Here is a 16236-nt window from a genome sequence, read left to right as displayed (position 1 = left end):
TTTTTTATTAAAGAGTCCTCCATATAGAGTAGTAGTGATCTCTTAAGTATTTTTCAAGTACATGCTTTAAACATGGAGGGCTCCCTTATTACCCAAACTACTTTTTAAATTGTAAATGCTATTAACATGCAGAGCTCTTCTGTGGTGTTTGAAGAGTGCAAGGATCCAGGACAATGTCTGATGAAAATCTTTTCATTTTGAAGATGACATTCAAGCAGCTGAAATATTTATTTTCCTTGGTGCCAGGGGCTATCCTTGTACATAGTGTTCTGTCACAGTTTATAATGCCTTATGGTGATTGAGGGGTCTCTCTGTCTCCATGGGAGGAGGACATGTGGAGATTTTCGGGGTGCTGAAGAGGAAGAGATGGAAGTGACTGATCAGAAGCCACACAGAGGCCAAGTCACCCGCAGCGTGAGCCTGCACACTGCTGCTGAGATTACTGAAATGTCACTTGCTTACACCACTTAAAGAAGGGGTCACTAATCTTCCATTTTTTTTAAAATATATTTGAAATGTTAATGCTACCCCCAGATACTTACTTTTTAAAATTGTTACACCATGATGTGTTTTAAAAAGCCATTTTAGTGTGATGTATAAAAAAGAAGAGGTGTAGCTCTTTGGCAGTAAACTGATGGTGGTAGTGTGCAAGTGACATGAGGATCTGCTTCCCTGCCCTCGACAGTACCTGCTGGTGAGGATAGCAGGAGAGAGGAGCTGGGGTCTAAAGACATTTAACACTCCAGAGCTCTGCTAGAAAAACCTGAGCTCTGGTTACTGAAGCACCTTGGCAAATTCCTGAATTTCTGTGCAATAAGTTAACATGCAGAACCCTTTGCCAGAAGGTGGTGTACAGAACTGCTATAAATGGACTCAAAAGAGAATTTAATACATTTTTGGAGGATGATCCCATTGGTGCTTATTAAATATAGTGGACTGGATAGAGCTCTTGGCTCACAAAGTTCTTAAGTACTCGGTTGGCATGAACTAGACTATATACCAGGGAAATTCCAAGATCTACTAGCTTCTATTAAATATACTACTTCTTAAAGAGTGCCTGTGATGCACTGTTAGAAACAGAATGCAGTGATCAATTCTTCTGTGGTCTAGCTCTGGTGCACTTGCAGTTTTATGCTGGTAATAATTCTCTGCAATCAAAACCCATAGCAGTTCTGTCTATATGTAAGTGAAACAAATATTCCATGACAATTCTCTAATTCCTTTTTTTCTGCTGCTTTTAATAACTGAAAACAATCAGTATTTTTTCTGCATCATTACACTAGAGATAGTTCATAATGTGGATCAAAATTGCTTTTGAATTTTCTTATGTCCTCCATATATTTTTTCTGGAAGTAAAAAGTCTAGCACTGGGACCAGTTCAGGAAAGTGCTTTAACGCATTCCAAACATTGCTCCCATTTCACACATGGAAGCACTTAATACTGGGCTTCAAATTAACTAGATGGCACTACAATCCTAATTCACATTGGAAGAAATAAGAACATGGCTGAGCTGAAAGAGGTGTTTAAATGGTTCCATGAGAAAGGGCACTTCCCTGAAGTGTGTCTGGGCTGTATCAGTAGATAAGCTAGCAGGGGCAGTCTGTTGATGCACAGAGGCAGAAGGTACAGTGTCAGATCCAAATACACATACCTCTGCCATCACTGGTTGGATCAGCTGCAAATCTGTCACACAGCCTCCCTGGACCTCATTTTCCCAGCTTCAGGACAGAGAATTAATGCACTCATCCCTGTTTACAAAAGGCTCTGCAACCTATGTGTTGTAATTACCTGAGCAGTTCTGTGTCTACTGTCTTTCTGAGAAGAAATGGCACATGGAATTTTCACCTACATTCCATTTTCACAGGTAAACTGCTTTAATACTTTTCCATGGTGTCAAATGCTGGAATTTACTTTCTCTATTACTTTTAGCTGGGATAGGGCTCACTACAACACTTCCCTTATTTCAGTTTTGAACGTATTCAGAGTGTTAAAGCTCCAGCTAAAATACTAGATAGAACAGTTGGCTTGAAAAGCAGGCATGTGTTTTCTTTGACAATTTTAAGAAACATTTTCTCTCTTTGATCAAACCTTTGATAGAAGTGTTGTAACTGCTTACACTGTATAAAACCATTTTGTAGATTGTAAATAACCATTCTACTTTATAGCTCCTTATTATGTGATTACTTGGTAAATTGCTGAGATTCCTGGAATGTGCTTTGACAGTTTCAGTAGGAGCAAACCCTCATTTCAGTTTAAGATTTTGCTATAAAAATATCTGGATTCCTCTTGGAAACTGCAAAGCTTGTTATGGTCAGAGTCAGACCAGTAAAGCAGTTTCGATGTGAATAATATCCCAGCTGTTTTCAATTCAAAAAACAAAACCTGAAAAGATGTTGGCTACATGCCACTGCCACAGATGGAGATCTTGAATTCTTAATGCAATTCAGCAGCAGTTCTTTGCCCCCTCCATTTCATTTATTTGGCATCATCTCTCCTATGCAGTACACTTAGACCTGGAAAAAAATCCATTCGTTTATACTTCCCCTACAGGGACCCCAAATCTTTACTTTACCTGCTCTTTTTTTTTTTTTTTTTTTTTTTGCAAAGTTAAAGAATTATAAAAGAGGCAGGAAGCTTGAGATTTGGCATTTTAAACTCTGATGTTATTGATAACCTGAAACAAGTTACAGGACAAACTCATTCTTCTTTGTATATGTAGTAAATGTTTCCTAATACATCCCTGAGCAGTGAAAGGGATGTATTAGGAAGGGATGCTGAAAGGGATGGATTGCATTCTGTAGATCCTTCTCTGTTAAAATAATCAATATGAAATGTGTGTTGTTGCTGGAAGAGAAAGATGCCACACACCAGCCTAAAAAGAATTAGAGAACCTGGAGCTTTTATATTTTTCCCTCAATATGTCTGCCTTGTAAATTTGTGTGCAAAAGAAATTAATAGCCAAGCAATAAGTATCATTAAGCTAAACATTTGTAAGAAAGCTAATTTTAAAAGACAATCCTTATTTTGCAGCTGCACTACTTTTGGTTACACCCTAGAACACTGTACAAAAAAAATTTCCTTAGAATCCTTAAAGGAAACAGTGTCCAAAAGCTTTTCCAGCACTTCTATTTACTCTAATTTCCTGCTGTTACTTGTATAATGATCTATTCATCTGACATTTCTAGACTTGGAAAGTAAAGCTCTTGCGACCATCTTGTGAAATGGATCTAAGCACTCCAGGGCAGTAGGAGTCTGGGAATCCTGAACTTCATTACATCTTTATAACATTTACTTTGAGTGGCAATGTCTCCTGCCACAGGGAACAATACAAATATCAAAAGAGGTTTTATCAATTACTAGATTTTCTCCAAGACCTTTTGCCTCTTTTTTATTGTTTTTTATTTTGAATTTTTGTAAATAGACCATGAAAGGTATTTTGTAGAGGCTGCTTAAAAAACCCGAACAAACAAACAAACAAAAACCAAAATAAAACACCCCAAAACAAAAAAGAAAAATGTGTTAACATTCCAAGCAGTTTATATTGTCCATGTGAAAACTCAAATTCTGAGCCAGAGTTTTCAAACTCTTTTGACTGCTCAGCTCCTGAGGTATGCACAGGAGAGCTCTTCTTTCAGACTATTAGCAGTCAACATCTTCTGAAGCTCATGACTCTTTAAAGTTCCTAACTGGAGCAACAAAAAATAACTGCTCACCTTAAAAAAAAAAATCTTGTGATTAGTGCTAAGGCTGAGATGAAATTCTGTGATCCTAGCCCACTGCCAAAAGCAAAGGCTTAGAACAGGGGAAAGAAACAGTTAACCTCTGCAGGGTTTGACATCCCTCCCATTTCAGCAACCCAATGAAATTCTTGTCAGCAGTGTTTACACTGTTCTCCAGTTCTGTCCTGGTGTTCTATCCTGATGATTCTGATCAATTTGATATTTGATGGGGTGTTTTTTTCACTTCTTGCCTTTTAAAACTGCAGAGCAACTTGTTTTGTATTTAGATAAACAGCTGTCATCTCTCACCCTCAATAGCTATCTTTTTGTTGACTGAAATAATTCTAGGAGCCAGTTTAATATATATTGATTTCTTTATAAAGCATTTTTGAATAAAAGAGAACTACTAAACATCAGATGGCACTAACAGTAGTAATCAAAACTTAGTAACAATAGAGGAATTCTGATATATCCCTATGCCGCATCTTAAACTGGGCTGGAAGGTATTTAATCTGAAAGCTGGAGCCCAAACTATGTGTCTGTGGCATGTTGCCACAGGAGCTGTGGATGTGGTTCTTCACCAATAAAATACGACCAAAGTCTTGGTAACTGTTGTCTTGTCTGTAATTTAGTCTTTTGACAAGATGACATGAACGCTTGGCAGACTTTCATGTCAAGAAAGCCAAGAGAATGATTTTATTTTTCTTCCCTCCTCTCGTGACGAGGAGTTCACTTTACAGACTAGCTTTCTTCTGGGAAAGGCAAGGTCAACGGGAAGCAGGTTATTTTTAGGGGTCATATACCACCAAGCCAGGACTCCCCAGTGATAGACAATGATCAGCTACTGGGTTCTATTGTTTTGTTTTGTGTTTTGCAGCTGTGTGCACTTGACCATATTTTGCCAGCTGAGACATTTTGTTAAGGGATGAGTAAGGGATCTCTAAACACAAACTCCCCAAGATAAATAAATAACAAACCCTACCTACCTCCCTAAAATTCTCATACACTCACTGAGCTCATGATTTACTGCAGCAGCTCTGTAACTCTTTAAGGGCACTCATAATGGCTGAAAAATAAAAGAAAAAAGTGTCTGTCATCTCTCACTATTCTAATATTTTCTTGTTTTCCTTTATTCTGCTAGGATTTTGCCTAAGTGGAGTTTAAGAATTATTTCATTTGTTTATTCCTATACATACCATGCAGCACCAGTCAGGGATGACTACGGCACATGGCTCTGTATATTTTGCTTGTTGTATATTTTGTTTCCTATTCCACGTGTTCTGTGTATTTTTGCCTGAAATCCTGCTGCTAGTGAGGGTCTCACTTAGTAGTGGCTTTTTGCACGTTTTTAAGGCATAAAGATCTTTGCTACAATTTCTAAAAAAACCTCCTCTTTTCCTGGGCTTGAATTCAGTGTGCAGACTTGTGCAAAACCACAAACTCCATTCTTTCTGTCAGGGTTTCTGCTCAGTATGGTGGATGCCAGTCTCCCTAGGTGCAGGTATCCAGGTTTGCTCTCCAAAGTGAGAAGACTCAGCTGGAAGGAGGAATGACCCAGCCCAACCTCTTGTTTTTGTAATATCTTGGAGACTTTTTACTTTTGAGGTCATTATCATTAAATTTATGTGATGAGTAAAGAGAATCTTAAACACATCTGAAGTTGTCAGGTTTTGAAATATCAATGGGCATAAAAATAACTGGGTAGTGGTAATTAATGAAAGAAAATTGTAAGAAATGGTAAGGAAAATGAATTGTTTAACAATTATTATTAATGAACATTACCTAAAGTTTGAGAAGAAAATATTGGGTAAAGAAGAAGAGAGAGACAGCTTGGTGCCATGATGTGTTCATCTTGTAAGTACCTTAAATGTATTGATGGCGACAATGATTGACCCATATGTTAATACAAATGTTTTGTAACCTTTTCTGTATTGACCTGTCAGAATCACCTCACAGTTCCTCTTTTTTTTTTTTGTCTTTCCTCTCTGAAGTTTTATTTTGCTTTATTTGTCTGCAGGATGATGGCCTTCCAGAGAACGAACATCAGCTCTCAGTAGCTGGGAAGATAAAGAAGCATTTCAACACAGGCCCTAAGCCGAACAGCACAGCCGCTGGAGTTTCTGTCATAGCAGTAAGCATCTGAAATACACAGATGAAACAGATTTATGTACCCACCAGCCAGTTTTGTGTTTATGACACCAAAAGAAAACAGAGAGGGTTAATATTTAGATAAATGTAGCATTTAATTAATATCAGCATAGTTAGACTGGTATCCTGCACAACTTCTCCTTTGGTTCTCCTTGTGAGTCACATTGTTATTTAACTGCCCTAGGAGGTATAACTGTACACAGAGAACACAGTTCCACATTTTACCAGAAGATGAGTGGACCTAACTCCAACATAAATTCAACAATTTGAACTGGGATCATGACATTTTACTTGGCAGCAGACTCATTATATGGATTTAGGCCACACAGAGATTGTAGGAGGACAGCAGCACTTTAAAATGGAAATTTCTTCAGAATTTAATTGAAAATCTCTATGGCAGCCTAAACCTCTCCTCTCTGAAGACATGAAAGAGAGCTGTGATGCCTCGCTGCTGCCTTCATGGTTAACATGAGTCTAGTCACTTCAGATTTAGCTGGGCAGCAGCATTTTATTGTAGTGCCACACACAACCTGCTTCCCTGTCAGAAGAAGTATTTAATGGGGTAAAGACTTAATGGAACTTCTTGCTGCATCCTGTCACATTGTAATTCCAGTGGAGCCATTCCAGGTTTGAACATGTCAGAGTGTCTGAAACAAAGCTTGGCCAAAATTTTGACCAAGCTTTACTGAGATTTCAATGGCATCCTCAGTGGAGCATACATCACATACAATTGTATTTTTTCCTCACAGATGCACATGTGTATTACATATACATGGACATAGGATATATTCAGCATATGAAGAGATTGTTCATACTAATGCCATTGAGTAGTAACATGCACATCCTTCACATTTTTGATACATCTGCTTGTGTTTGTAAGCTTTCCTTTATTACTCATAGTAATGCGAACACTCCAAAGAGTCACTAAAAATGTGACATGTTAAATGTAACCATTCCCATATCAGATTATTCAATGTTCATTCCCAGCTTCCATAAATTGCAGGTGGTGTGACTGCACATGTACACTTTCTTGTACTGTTTCCACTTTCATGTTTCTCAGCTCAGCCCCTCCAGTGTTGAGTTAAATCAGCATGAAATAAATTCAGCTCAGCACATGCAATCTGGCTCACAGGTGTGAAGTGCTTGTGCAGCAAAAGGGATACTCTCTCAAAGTTACTTGGTATAAGTATTAAAAATTTCAAACTGTGCCTCTCTCATATTTTTTCTTTACTCTTTCTTACCCTGAATGTCCTCAACATGGCAGCAAGTTGTTCCTCATGCTTTTCCTAGATTTTTTCAGTCATCAGCTAACATAGTCAGCATTTATTTATTTTCATTTTTAAGCAATAATACTGCAGCAACTCTCCCACAACTAAAACATCACATACCCATTGCTCATCTGAACTGCAGGTATGTTCTTTATAGACTAGCTGAAACTGTGTTCCTATTGAATGGACTGCCAGCACGCTTGTCCATGAGAATTACTGCTCAGATCCTCCATGCTAATGACTTCAAAGCTTAAAAGCAAGAAATGATGCCTCTGTCCTCATCCATCCCTTGCCTCCTTTATGTTTTTAATTTCCCTGCCCTCCCCTTTTTTTTATTTGCCCCAGTTGCTTTGCCAAGGAATTGTTTGCAGCAGTTTAACGCCCGAGTAATGAAAAAGGCACTGTAGTGAATCTGTACACTGCAAAAAATCAGGAAAAAATGTGTATGATTAATTATATTCTTAATGACTTTTATTTGTTTTTTAGTGTATGGAAATTTAACAGATTATTTTTAGCAATCATCTCTGTGGGCAAACTTCATATTCTGACACGACTGATCCTGCAACTCGGCCTATAAAGTAGAAATGTTTAGAATACTTAGAAGAGATAGGGAAATACAGACCTCTTTAGTGTTTTGGTAATGTTTCACAATGCTAGATAATTTCCATTTTATTAATAAATTAGTTTTGTTTTCTACAGAAATAATTGAATATGTAAAAGAAAGCCAAAAGCAGAACAACAATGTCTTTAATTGTTGTTTCTGCATTTGGTAGTCTATTTAATATATATTTGACATGCATGTCACCAGAGTTTTATGTTTAGGAATCTCCCTTTAACTGTGAAATCTCAAATAAGCTAAAATTAAATCATATTAACAAAGGCTGATCTAGATTTAGAACTTTCAAAGTATGTATAGAGGCTGTAACATATTGTTTGGCACTAAAGACATGCACTAACTACATTTGCTAAAAAAATACTGGGGGTTTGTGCCTGCCTGTATGTTTACATACTTTTTGAGAGAATACTTGTGTATATAATATATAGAATTGCCATCTGTATATTATATAACACATCTGTGTCTGTGTTTGTGAAAATGTGTTAATATGTGCTTATATTTCTGCAGCTTAATAGTATGAAAGATATATATTATCATTATTTTGAGTACTATAACCCTGTTTATGTACAGAGCTCGCTAATATGTGGTATTTAGTTCTTAGTTTGTCCTCACATTGGTATGATGTGATATTATATGCCTTTTTTCTCTGGTGGTAAAAAGTAACACACCTCAAAGATCTCAAGGAATATTTATCATATGCACCAATTAAAACTATGATATGAAAATTAAGTTCCTAAAGCTGTGCCTCTGGTCAGCTTGACTGAAAGGAAATTTGAAGCTACATGTGTTTTTACAACTTCTGTGGCTACTGCTTCCTTCAGCAATGTCCAAATTGCCTCGATTCCTTTGGTTCAGACTTATGTCTGCTTTATTGATGTGGTAATCTCAGTAAAAGTTGTCTCTGTCTGTCCAAGGCAGAGACATCCTACTTCTCGTGCATGTGTCCAGACTTCAAGTTTGTCCACATTTGAAAGGATTCGTCAGTTTGGACAAACTACGCTAATGAACATGTGCATGCCTAGCAAAGCAGTTCATTTGCTGATGTAGTAGAATGATTTCTCTAACAAAATTAGCTATACAAGTGAAGAGACTTTTCTGTTGATGCAATAATACATCATTAAAAGTTCTGCCAGAGTAACTATGTCAGTTGGGAAAAAATTCCCCTGAACCAACATAGCTTTACCAGCAAATTTTTAATTAGAGAGCTAGCTTTTAAAACAGCAAGAGAATTAGCAAGTCCCAAAAAAACACTGCTTGCTGAAGAGAGACTATGTAGGAGAAATATCACTTTACTTGCCCTGTTCTTAAACTCTTGTCACAGGCGTTGACTACCGGTCTCTGTGGGAGACCATTTGGGCTAGTGCCCTTCAGTCTGTGTCAGAATGGCCACATTACTGTTAAGCATGTGCCAAAATATTTGCAGGATCATGTTTCTCGTACAGCTTTTCAATAGGAACAGTATTTTTTAGTTCTGTGATGGTGTTTATAAAAGGTACTGCAGTAAAAACATAAAAGCAGATTTACATTAACTGGCCTTTTTAAAATTTTGGGGTAGGTTTTATTCTTCAGCTCTTCAAGGGTGTCATTTCCATTTATTTTGGTTTGGCCACAAGACAGTTCCCTTGTGGCTGTACCCTTTAGGCTTCAGTGACAGTGGCTAGAGCACCTAAGAGTGCAAATCACTTTCTAAGAATGCTTCTGCAGTCCAAAGGTGTGCTGTAATTCCTTGTATGAACCGAGCATCGTTTAATACATGTCCTTGTCTGAAGTGTTAAATCTTAGCCTGTATGTCATCACTTTGGTGCTTGTACTTTTGCCATTGTTAGGACAGAGAAAAAGACTAACGCTAATCTGCTGTTAAGGTTGTATGAGGTCTTTCTCTTGGCAATGGGAGTAAACTCCAGCTGGAGATGCAGAGTAAACAAGTAGAACAGAAAAGGAGAAAAGCTGCTTAGAAAGTTGGTGCAGCTCCCTTCTGCTCACAGGGTCCTGGGTTGGGGACCCTGGCAATGGGCAGGCAGCATATGGGTCATTGCCCTGCATTCTGCCGATTTTAAAATGAAAATTACCCATGCCAAGTGGAATTTTTAGTCTTGGGATTTCTTGGTTGGTGTGGAGGAGAAGCCAAGCCTAGACTGTACGTTTTGCTTAAAGTTTTAAAGCTGAACCTGTGTCTCGGCTATCCTTTTACATCTATTGTCTGTGTTGTCCTGGGGTCATTTTCCACAGTTGGGTTTCTCATGGCAGGATTTCCACACCACCAAAATTGTTTCAGTTCTTGTTAGGGAGCGACTTTTCCCATTTTTTCTGAATAAATTTTTTGGCTATTCAATTTTAGGGCAATATTTTTGATCTGCTTTTTAGGAAATCATCCCTTTTGTGTGTTTTATGTGCAGCATACAAGGAAGCCAGTAGATGGCAATAGCAGACCAGCGTAGTTAAGCCAACACAAATTTAACTCTAGGTACAAGGTTCCCATGGTTTTAAACAGGAATCATGATTTAAATAATTCTAAATAAGATGAAAGAAGCATTGTTTTAGCAAAAAAGAATAAATTATTAAATTCTACACTTGCAGAGGAGTCATCAAGAAAAAGTTAAATTTGCAGTTAGTTCCTAACTCCCCTTTAAGTGGTTGGTACCTGGAAATGTGTTGAACTGCTATTCTGAATTTAGAATTAGAAACTGTCATCAGTATTGGAAATATATGCTACACTCTTATTGAAGCCCAAAATGGCCTTTCCCCTTCATTGAGCAAAAATTTGAAAATCATTGCAACAGCTTTCGCGCAGTTAGAGTTTCTCTGTCAAGATTTTTTCCCAAAAATTTTATGTAATTCAGCTAAATTATATTTCTACTATCTGTTAGTGCAGCACAGAAGGGTTAGGGAAAAGAACACATTTTCTTTGTTCCTATGCACATGATTTTGCTGATGATAAACTAAACTTGAAAGATCCACAGTCCTTAAGTAATATCACCAGCACAATTTCCTGGACACAATGTTAAGTTCATTTTCATTTTGACTTTAATTGGTGCAATTTTAAACCAAATAGTTTTGTACTGTTCTCTTTTTGAGCATGAGGTGTAAGTTGAAATGATAAACAATGTTATTCATGGCTCTGAGTAGTCCTACTCTCCAAGGTTAACGCATTTTTAGAAATGAATTACCATGATTGATGGGGTATCAAAACCTGATTCTTTTCATCTTTACACATTCCTTGATTATGAAGCAGTCTAATTTAAGACTCGTGTAGTCTGTCTAGCCTGCTCCTTGTGATGGTTGCACAGCATTTAATTTTTTAAAAATTATTATTTTTGAACTTCTCAGTTTAATTGCAAAAGATAATATTCTATTACTGGTATGTGCAACTTAAAAGGGCACTACTGTCTTTGGAGGTAACGAGATATTTCAGACTTTTAAATGAATGCACTATGCATTAACTAATGGATTTGCAAACCCCATTTTATTTTGAATAAATTGGCTTGTAATTTGGCAAGACCAAATCTAGAATTAGTATCTTTTTCTTTTATTTCTTTTTTTTTTTTTCCTTTTTCCTGTGTGGTACATAGCTTTAGGATGTTAGATAAGAGTGAAAGTGAAAAGAGTAAATATGCACTAAATAAGGAACAGCTTGCTCTGGAGTCTGAATTCTCTAGCCTAATGTCGATCCACTGAGTTGCCCCATTTCTCTCTGCTCAGCTGGACCACGGGTTTACCATCAAGAGATCAGGGTCTTTGGACTACTACCAACAACCAGGAATGTATTGGATAAGGTATGAGATGGTGCAGCGCCAACAGTCAGTGTTTCCATGGCAACGTGCTGGCAGTCTCCATTAACCAGTTCCTTCAGTGGATAAACATGCTTTTTGATTTGTTATCCGGTCCATATGCTGCTTTATCAGTTTCGTTTTAATCTTGATTGAGATGCCACACCCCCTCATTCCCTTTCTTCACCCATCCCTCACACCCACATTGCCAGCTTTCTCTTCATTGCACATGCTCAGTATCAATCTCCCCTGTAGTTAAAAGGACAGTGTATATAGAAAATCTACAGATATGCTGAAGTACGCACCCTCCCCCTCCCTTCTGCTTGTTAAGGCATCTGCTTCCCCTGTGCTCCTGTTTCAAAACACACGGAGCAGCAACAGGCTCTCAGCATATATTTTCCTCTTTTTCCATATAAGATGTGGAGCTATATACTGTCATTTTAAACCCACTAAACACAATCCTTACCTTAGATTGAACAATGCATTTGCATAACGCGGGCATAGAAACTCTCCCAAGTTCACTGAAATACAATGCATTGTATGTGCTGGTAAGCTTGTGTTTCTAACAATGCATTCCTTCTCTTTTCTTTTTAAAACCCTTCTGATACCTATTTATTTTGGTTTGATTTTTTTTTTAAATATTGCATGAGTCTCTTGAATATATTTATCTTCATTGTGTAACTGTGCCAGGGCTGTTGTTAGCTGGCTTAACCTGTATGATAAAATGGGGCTCGGGGCGGGAGGGGCTTATTCTGGAGTGGGGGCAAGGTGGTTTCCAGGTCTGATAGCCCACGAGAGGCCCACACACCTCCTCAATAAATCCAGAGTACTGGAGTTCCCATCAAGTGGTTACTTGCTGTCTTTTTCCTTATTACTCACGAGACTTGCATTTTGGTAACTTGAGAAATTTTATAAGTTTACTGTGAGGCCTGTGTTTTCTAACGCTGCCTTTAAGAACTTGTCTGTGAGGGGTTTGTAAAATCTCAGCAAAGTAACCAGCTTAGCAAAACAGCAGAGATGATCACTGTAAGTGTTTCCACTGAAGTAAAACTCCCACCCTGGATCATTTCACCAAGTGCATGGATCGAGCTGCAGCACGCTTTCCATAAAACCTAACGGTTCCCTGAGCACTCACTGAGGGCTAAGTAGTTTCTGATATGGATGTTCTGGGGAAAGAAAAACGAAACAATCCCAAACTCAAAAATAAGCCTATTTTTCAGGCAAAAAAGTAGAAAATCAATCCTATTCATGAGTTGAACGCTGGCTAGCAAAAATTGAGAAAGACTCTCACTCTGAGTGCTGGAGTGCAGCAGTACCTGTAATTCATCTAATTCCACCCTCTTGCACTTGTAGTGTTGGCTACAAACCCACTGTGACCTGCAAGGGCAGAGCAAAACCTGCTGATCTGTCTTGTCACTTGGCCTCCTTCTTCGTGCTCCTTGGTTTTGGAGGAGGGGGAATGGGACCTGAGTGCCCATCTTTAGATGACTGTGGGTTTGATAGTATTAGAGGAATTTTTTGTCAAGCAGAACTTTGATGAAGAGTTGCAAATTTAATGCCTGGTCTATAAAATGGTGGGGAAGATCACATGAGCTTTATTTATCTTCCTGGAGGTTAATTGCTATCCATAGTCAGTTTACACTCTTTCTCTGATTTGCATTTTTTATTTTATATTTAAAAAAAAAACAAACAAGCAATGAAAGTCTTTCCATTTGCTATACACAATATTTGGATCTTTTAAAACCCTCGTTTCAGGGGGAGCAGATCACCAGAAACAGTAGCCCGTGAGAAAAGTGAACATCTCAGACTGGCCTTGACTCAGTTTAGCTGCATAGCCCAGGTTTTGAAACAAACCATATGCATTTTTGGAGAGGTAGTGGGGAGGGCTTTAAGTCTGCAACTTGGTAAATAAATAAAGCTATTAAAAAAAAAAGGTCATTTGACTAAAGCACTAGTAATGGCTGCCATCAGCATACAAAATGACACATCCCTGAATAATGGGCTGGAGCAGATGGGCGATAATCTCTCTTATTCATACATAAACTGCTCTGTTTTCCAGCTGGGGGCAGTAACAACAATGTTTATAATTAGGGTTTTCTAAACTGTGCACCTCGTGTGGAAAGGCATATTGGGAGATCAGGGCTCCTAGGCGCGGATGCTTAATTAGGAAATCCTCTGCGAGGGGGTACAGTGGCCCAAGCACTGCCGTGTGTTTGGGCCTCTCTCATCTCCCAGGAACATGCAGCTGTTGTCGTGACCAACATTTTCATCTAAATAAAACCATTTTGATATAGTAAGTGTTTAGTTTTTAGTAGCGCAGATGCAAAGCATATGAAAAGGTTCATCAATTCATGTCTATAAACAAATAATTTATCACAGGCACATGAAAATTAATCTGAATTCACAAGTACAGAGAAAAATGAAGCCATGTCTCAAGGAAAATGTAATGCTCCCTTTGTTAGCGTTAAACTACTCGTTTCTTCTGCGCTCCTCTTTTAGTTTTTATCTGTATTTTCTAGAAGTCTTCTAAAATAATTTCAAAATGGTACTATTTCCTCCTTCAACAACCAGAAAACCTTGTCCTTTCTCTGCCTAAAAGACTTCTGTTTTCAAAGTCCTTCAAAATCCTAATTTCCGAGTGTATTCTGCATCTTCTTTTATTCCCTTTCAGTGAGATAATACATGCAGAAGTGATGTGATTTTTTACATACAGCAGGAGTTGTTGTAGCTGGCGTGAGCCATAATGCCTGGAAAATCTTTCACAATTCCTTGAATATGAGGATCTGGGAAAACACAGGGCCTAAATCAGCAAAATCATTTGGATCCCAGACTAATACATGTTTTAAAACCAATCTACCAAATGTTGTTGGAACATCAGCCCTGCAATCAGAAGTGCAGTAAAGGCCAAAGCAGCATCAGTAGGGGACGAGTCTTGGAGGTCCCAGTTAAAACCCTGAAGATTGGGCTGATTCAGAATATCAAAGGAGCATCAGAGTGGTTGCATCCAACAGAAAATTAGTAGAAAATGTCAGTATGTGTAGTAGTACATATATTATACTAGTATAGAATATTAGGATGTGTTATTTTCTATATATCCAAGACACTCAAGAAAAGCAAAATGGGCAAAATAAAATCCAGGAAGTGTATGGAAAAGTCATTAATGATCTGTCTATATGATGAGAATAGAAAGGAGATGAGTTACATTGGATACTTAACAAAATTATCAATCTAGTCAATATTAAATATGGTTCTCACTGTATTTAAAAATTTAAAAATACAGTTCTCACTGTCACAGTTAAAAATATATCTAAATAGCTCATTTGAAAATCCATAATTCCATCCTCTGTGTTTGGTTCCTAGTTCACATTACTTTGCATCTGTCGAGTTACTTACACCTGTCCCAAGTGGATACAACACACTTTCAAGTCAAAAGTTGCAGCCAGACATCTTGGTGATGGGACAAGGAAACTGGGAATCAGGCTCGCTATCTGTAAAGTGCAATTTTTAATAACATAAAACACTCTGTAAACTGAATATTGGTAAATACAGGCAGATACCTAAAATAATTTAAAATATCTTCTCCCGATCTTCGAGTAAAAAACCCACAACTGATTTACAAACTATAAATGAAATTCACTCATGCAAACAACTTGGCACTAACTCTCTTCCACATGTAATTGAAACCAGCTGAGGAATTGTGTCTCTAAAAAGGGGGATGTCAAAGAGTAAACACAAACTTAAACACAGCAATATGAATTCAACAGTTATGTATACAGAATACTTGTCTTTGTGTTCACTCACCAATACAGTACAAAGCATATATCAAATTGATTTGGTTTTCTTTCTTTTTTACTTTCATTTTAGCTAAATTTCATGCCGGAAGTTACATGGTGTGCTAAAGCATCAGGCTTTTGTATTTGGAGGTCTGGGTTCAAATCCACTCGATTAATTTGTCCCCTCGATGTGGTCATTTGCACGTCTCCAAATCACCGTGTAACTTGACTTGGTTATACCTTGTGCCTGAGGGACTAAAAATACCATGAGTGTCTTGCTCCTGGACTGAGGTGCATTGCTAAATTTGAAGTACTCTCAAGAAAGTGTCTTGATTCATCAATCAATCACACTTTTATATATATATATATATATATAGTGTATATATATATATATATAACCTGAGAAACCCATGGAAAAGAAATTTTAAAAAAGATGAGACTGAAGGGCTGCCTGGCTTGTGCCACAAGCAATGTTTAATGGTCATTTTTACAGCAAGGAAACCTGTCAACGTATAAAGGTAACTGGCCAGAAGTGTAAGGAAATAAGATAAACTTATCTAGGTGTGAGCATTTAAATATGTGTATAAATCCATGGATATAAAAGAATGTACTGGAAGAAAAAATACCAGTGTTTCAATACGTAGATTCATCTAATTCCACATGCTAAACAAAGCTTCACAAAAACTGCTAACAAATTGCAATATGCTCCTGCAGAATAAAAACAAGCAAAGGGAAGGGTTTCTTGGATTAATGTGTGAACAGCTGCATCTCCAGTTTAGTCTCCTGGCTGGTATGAATAATGTATGGACTAAGAGGCAAAATGCACATTAATGTTCTTTTATTAATGAAACTAATATATATCTATATTTGGTGGCCAGCAGTAAATTAAGACAACTGAAAAGAATAACAGTCACTTCTCACTTCCATAAAATTTAGTTACTTTA

The 16236-nt window shown here is 37.6% G+C and overlaps 1 protein-coding gene across 3 annotated transcripts in view; it reads left to right on the top strand.

The window, feature by feature from the left end:
* The window catches only part of DCLK1 (doublecortin like kinase 1), a 239441-nt gene that overhangs the window by 209860 nt on the left and 13345 nt on the right, over positions 1 to 16236 (top strand). For 2 of the 3 annotated variants that reach the window (XM_005482462.4, XM_005482464.4), the window contains one exon: positions 5738 to 5851. In XM_005482462.4, coding sequence (XP_005482519.1) covers positions 5738 to 5851 — 114 coding nt within the window. Of the gene's footprint in view, positions 1 to 5737; positions 5852 to 11451; positions 11526 to 16236 lie in introns of all 3 variants that reach the window. The other variant, XM_005482463.4, reaches the window with a different exon arrangement.

Source organism: Zonotrichia albicollis, chromosome 2, assembly GCF_047830755.1.
Source record: "Zonotrichia albicollis isolate bZonAlb1 chromosome 2, bZonAlb1.hap1, whole genome shotgun sequence".
Lineage (NCBI taxonomy): Eukaryota > Metazoa > Chordata > Aves > Passeriformes > Passerellidae > Zonotrichia > Zonotrichia albicollis.
Note: the sequence above shows the minus strand (reverse complement) of the source record. Positions and strands in the feature narration are given on the sequence as shown.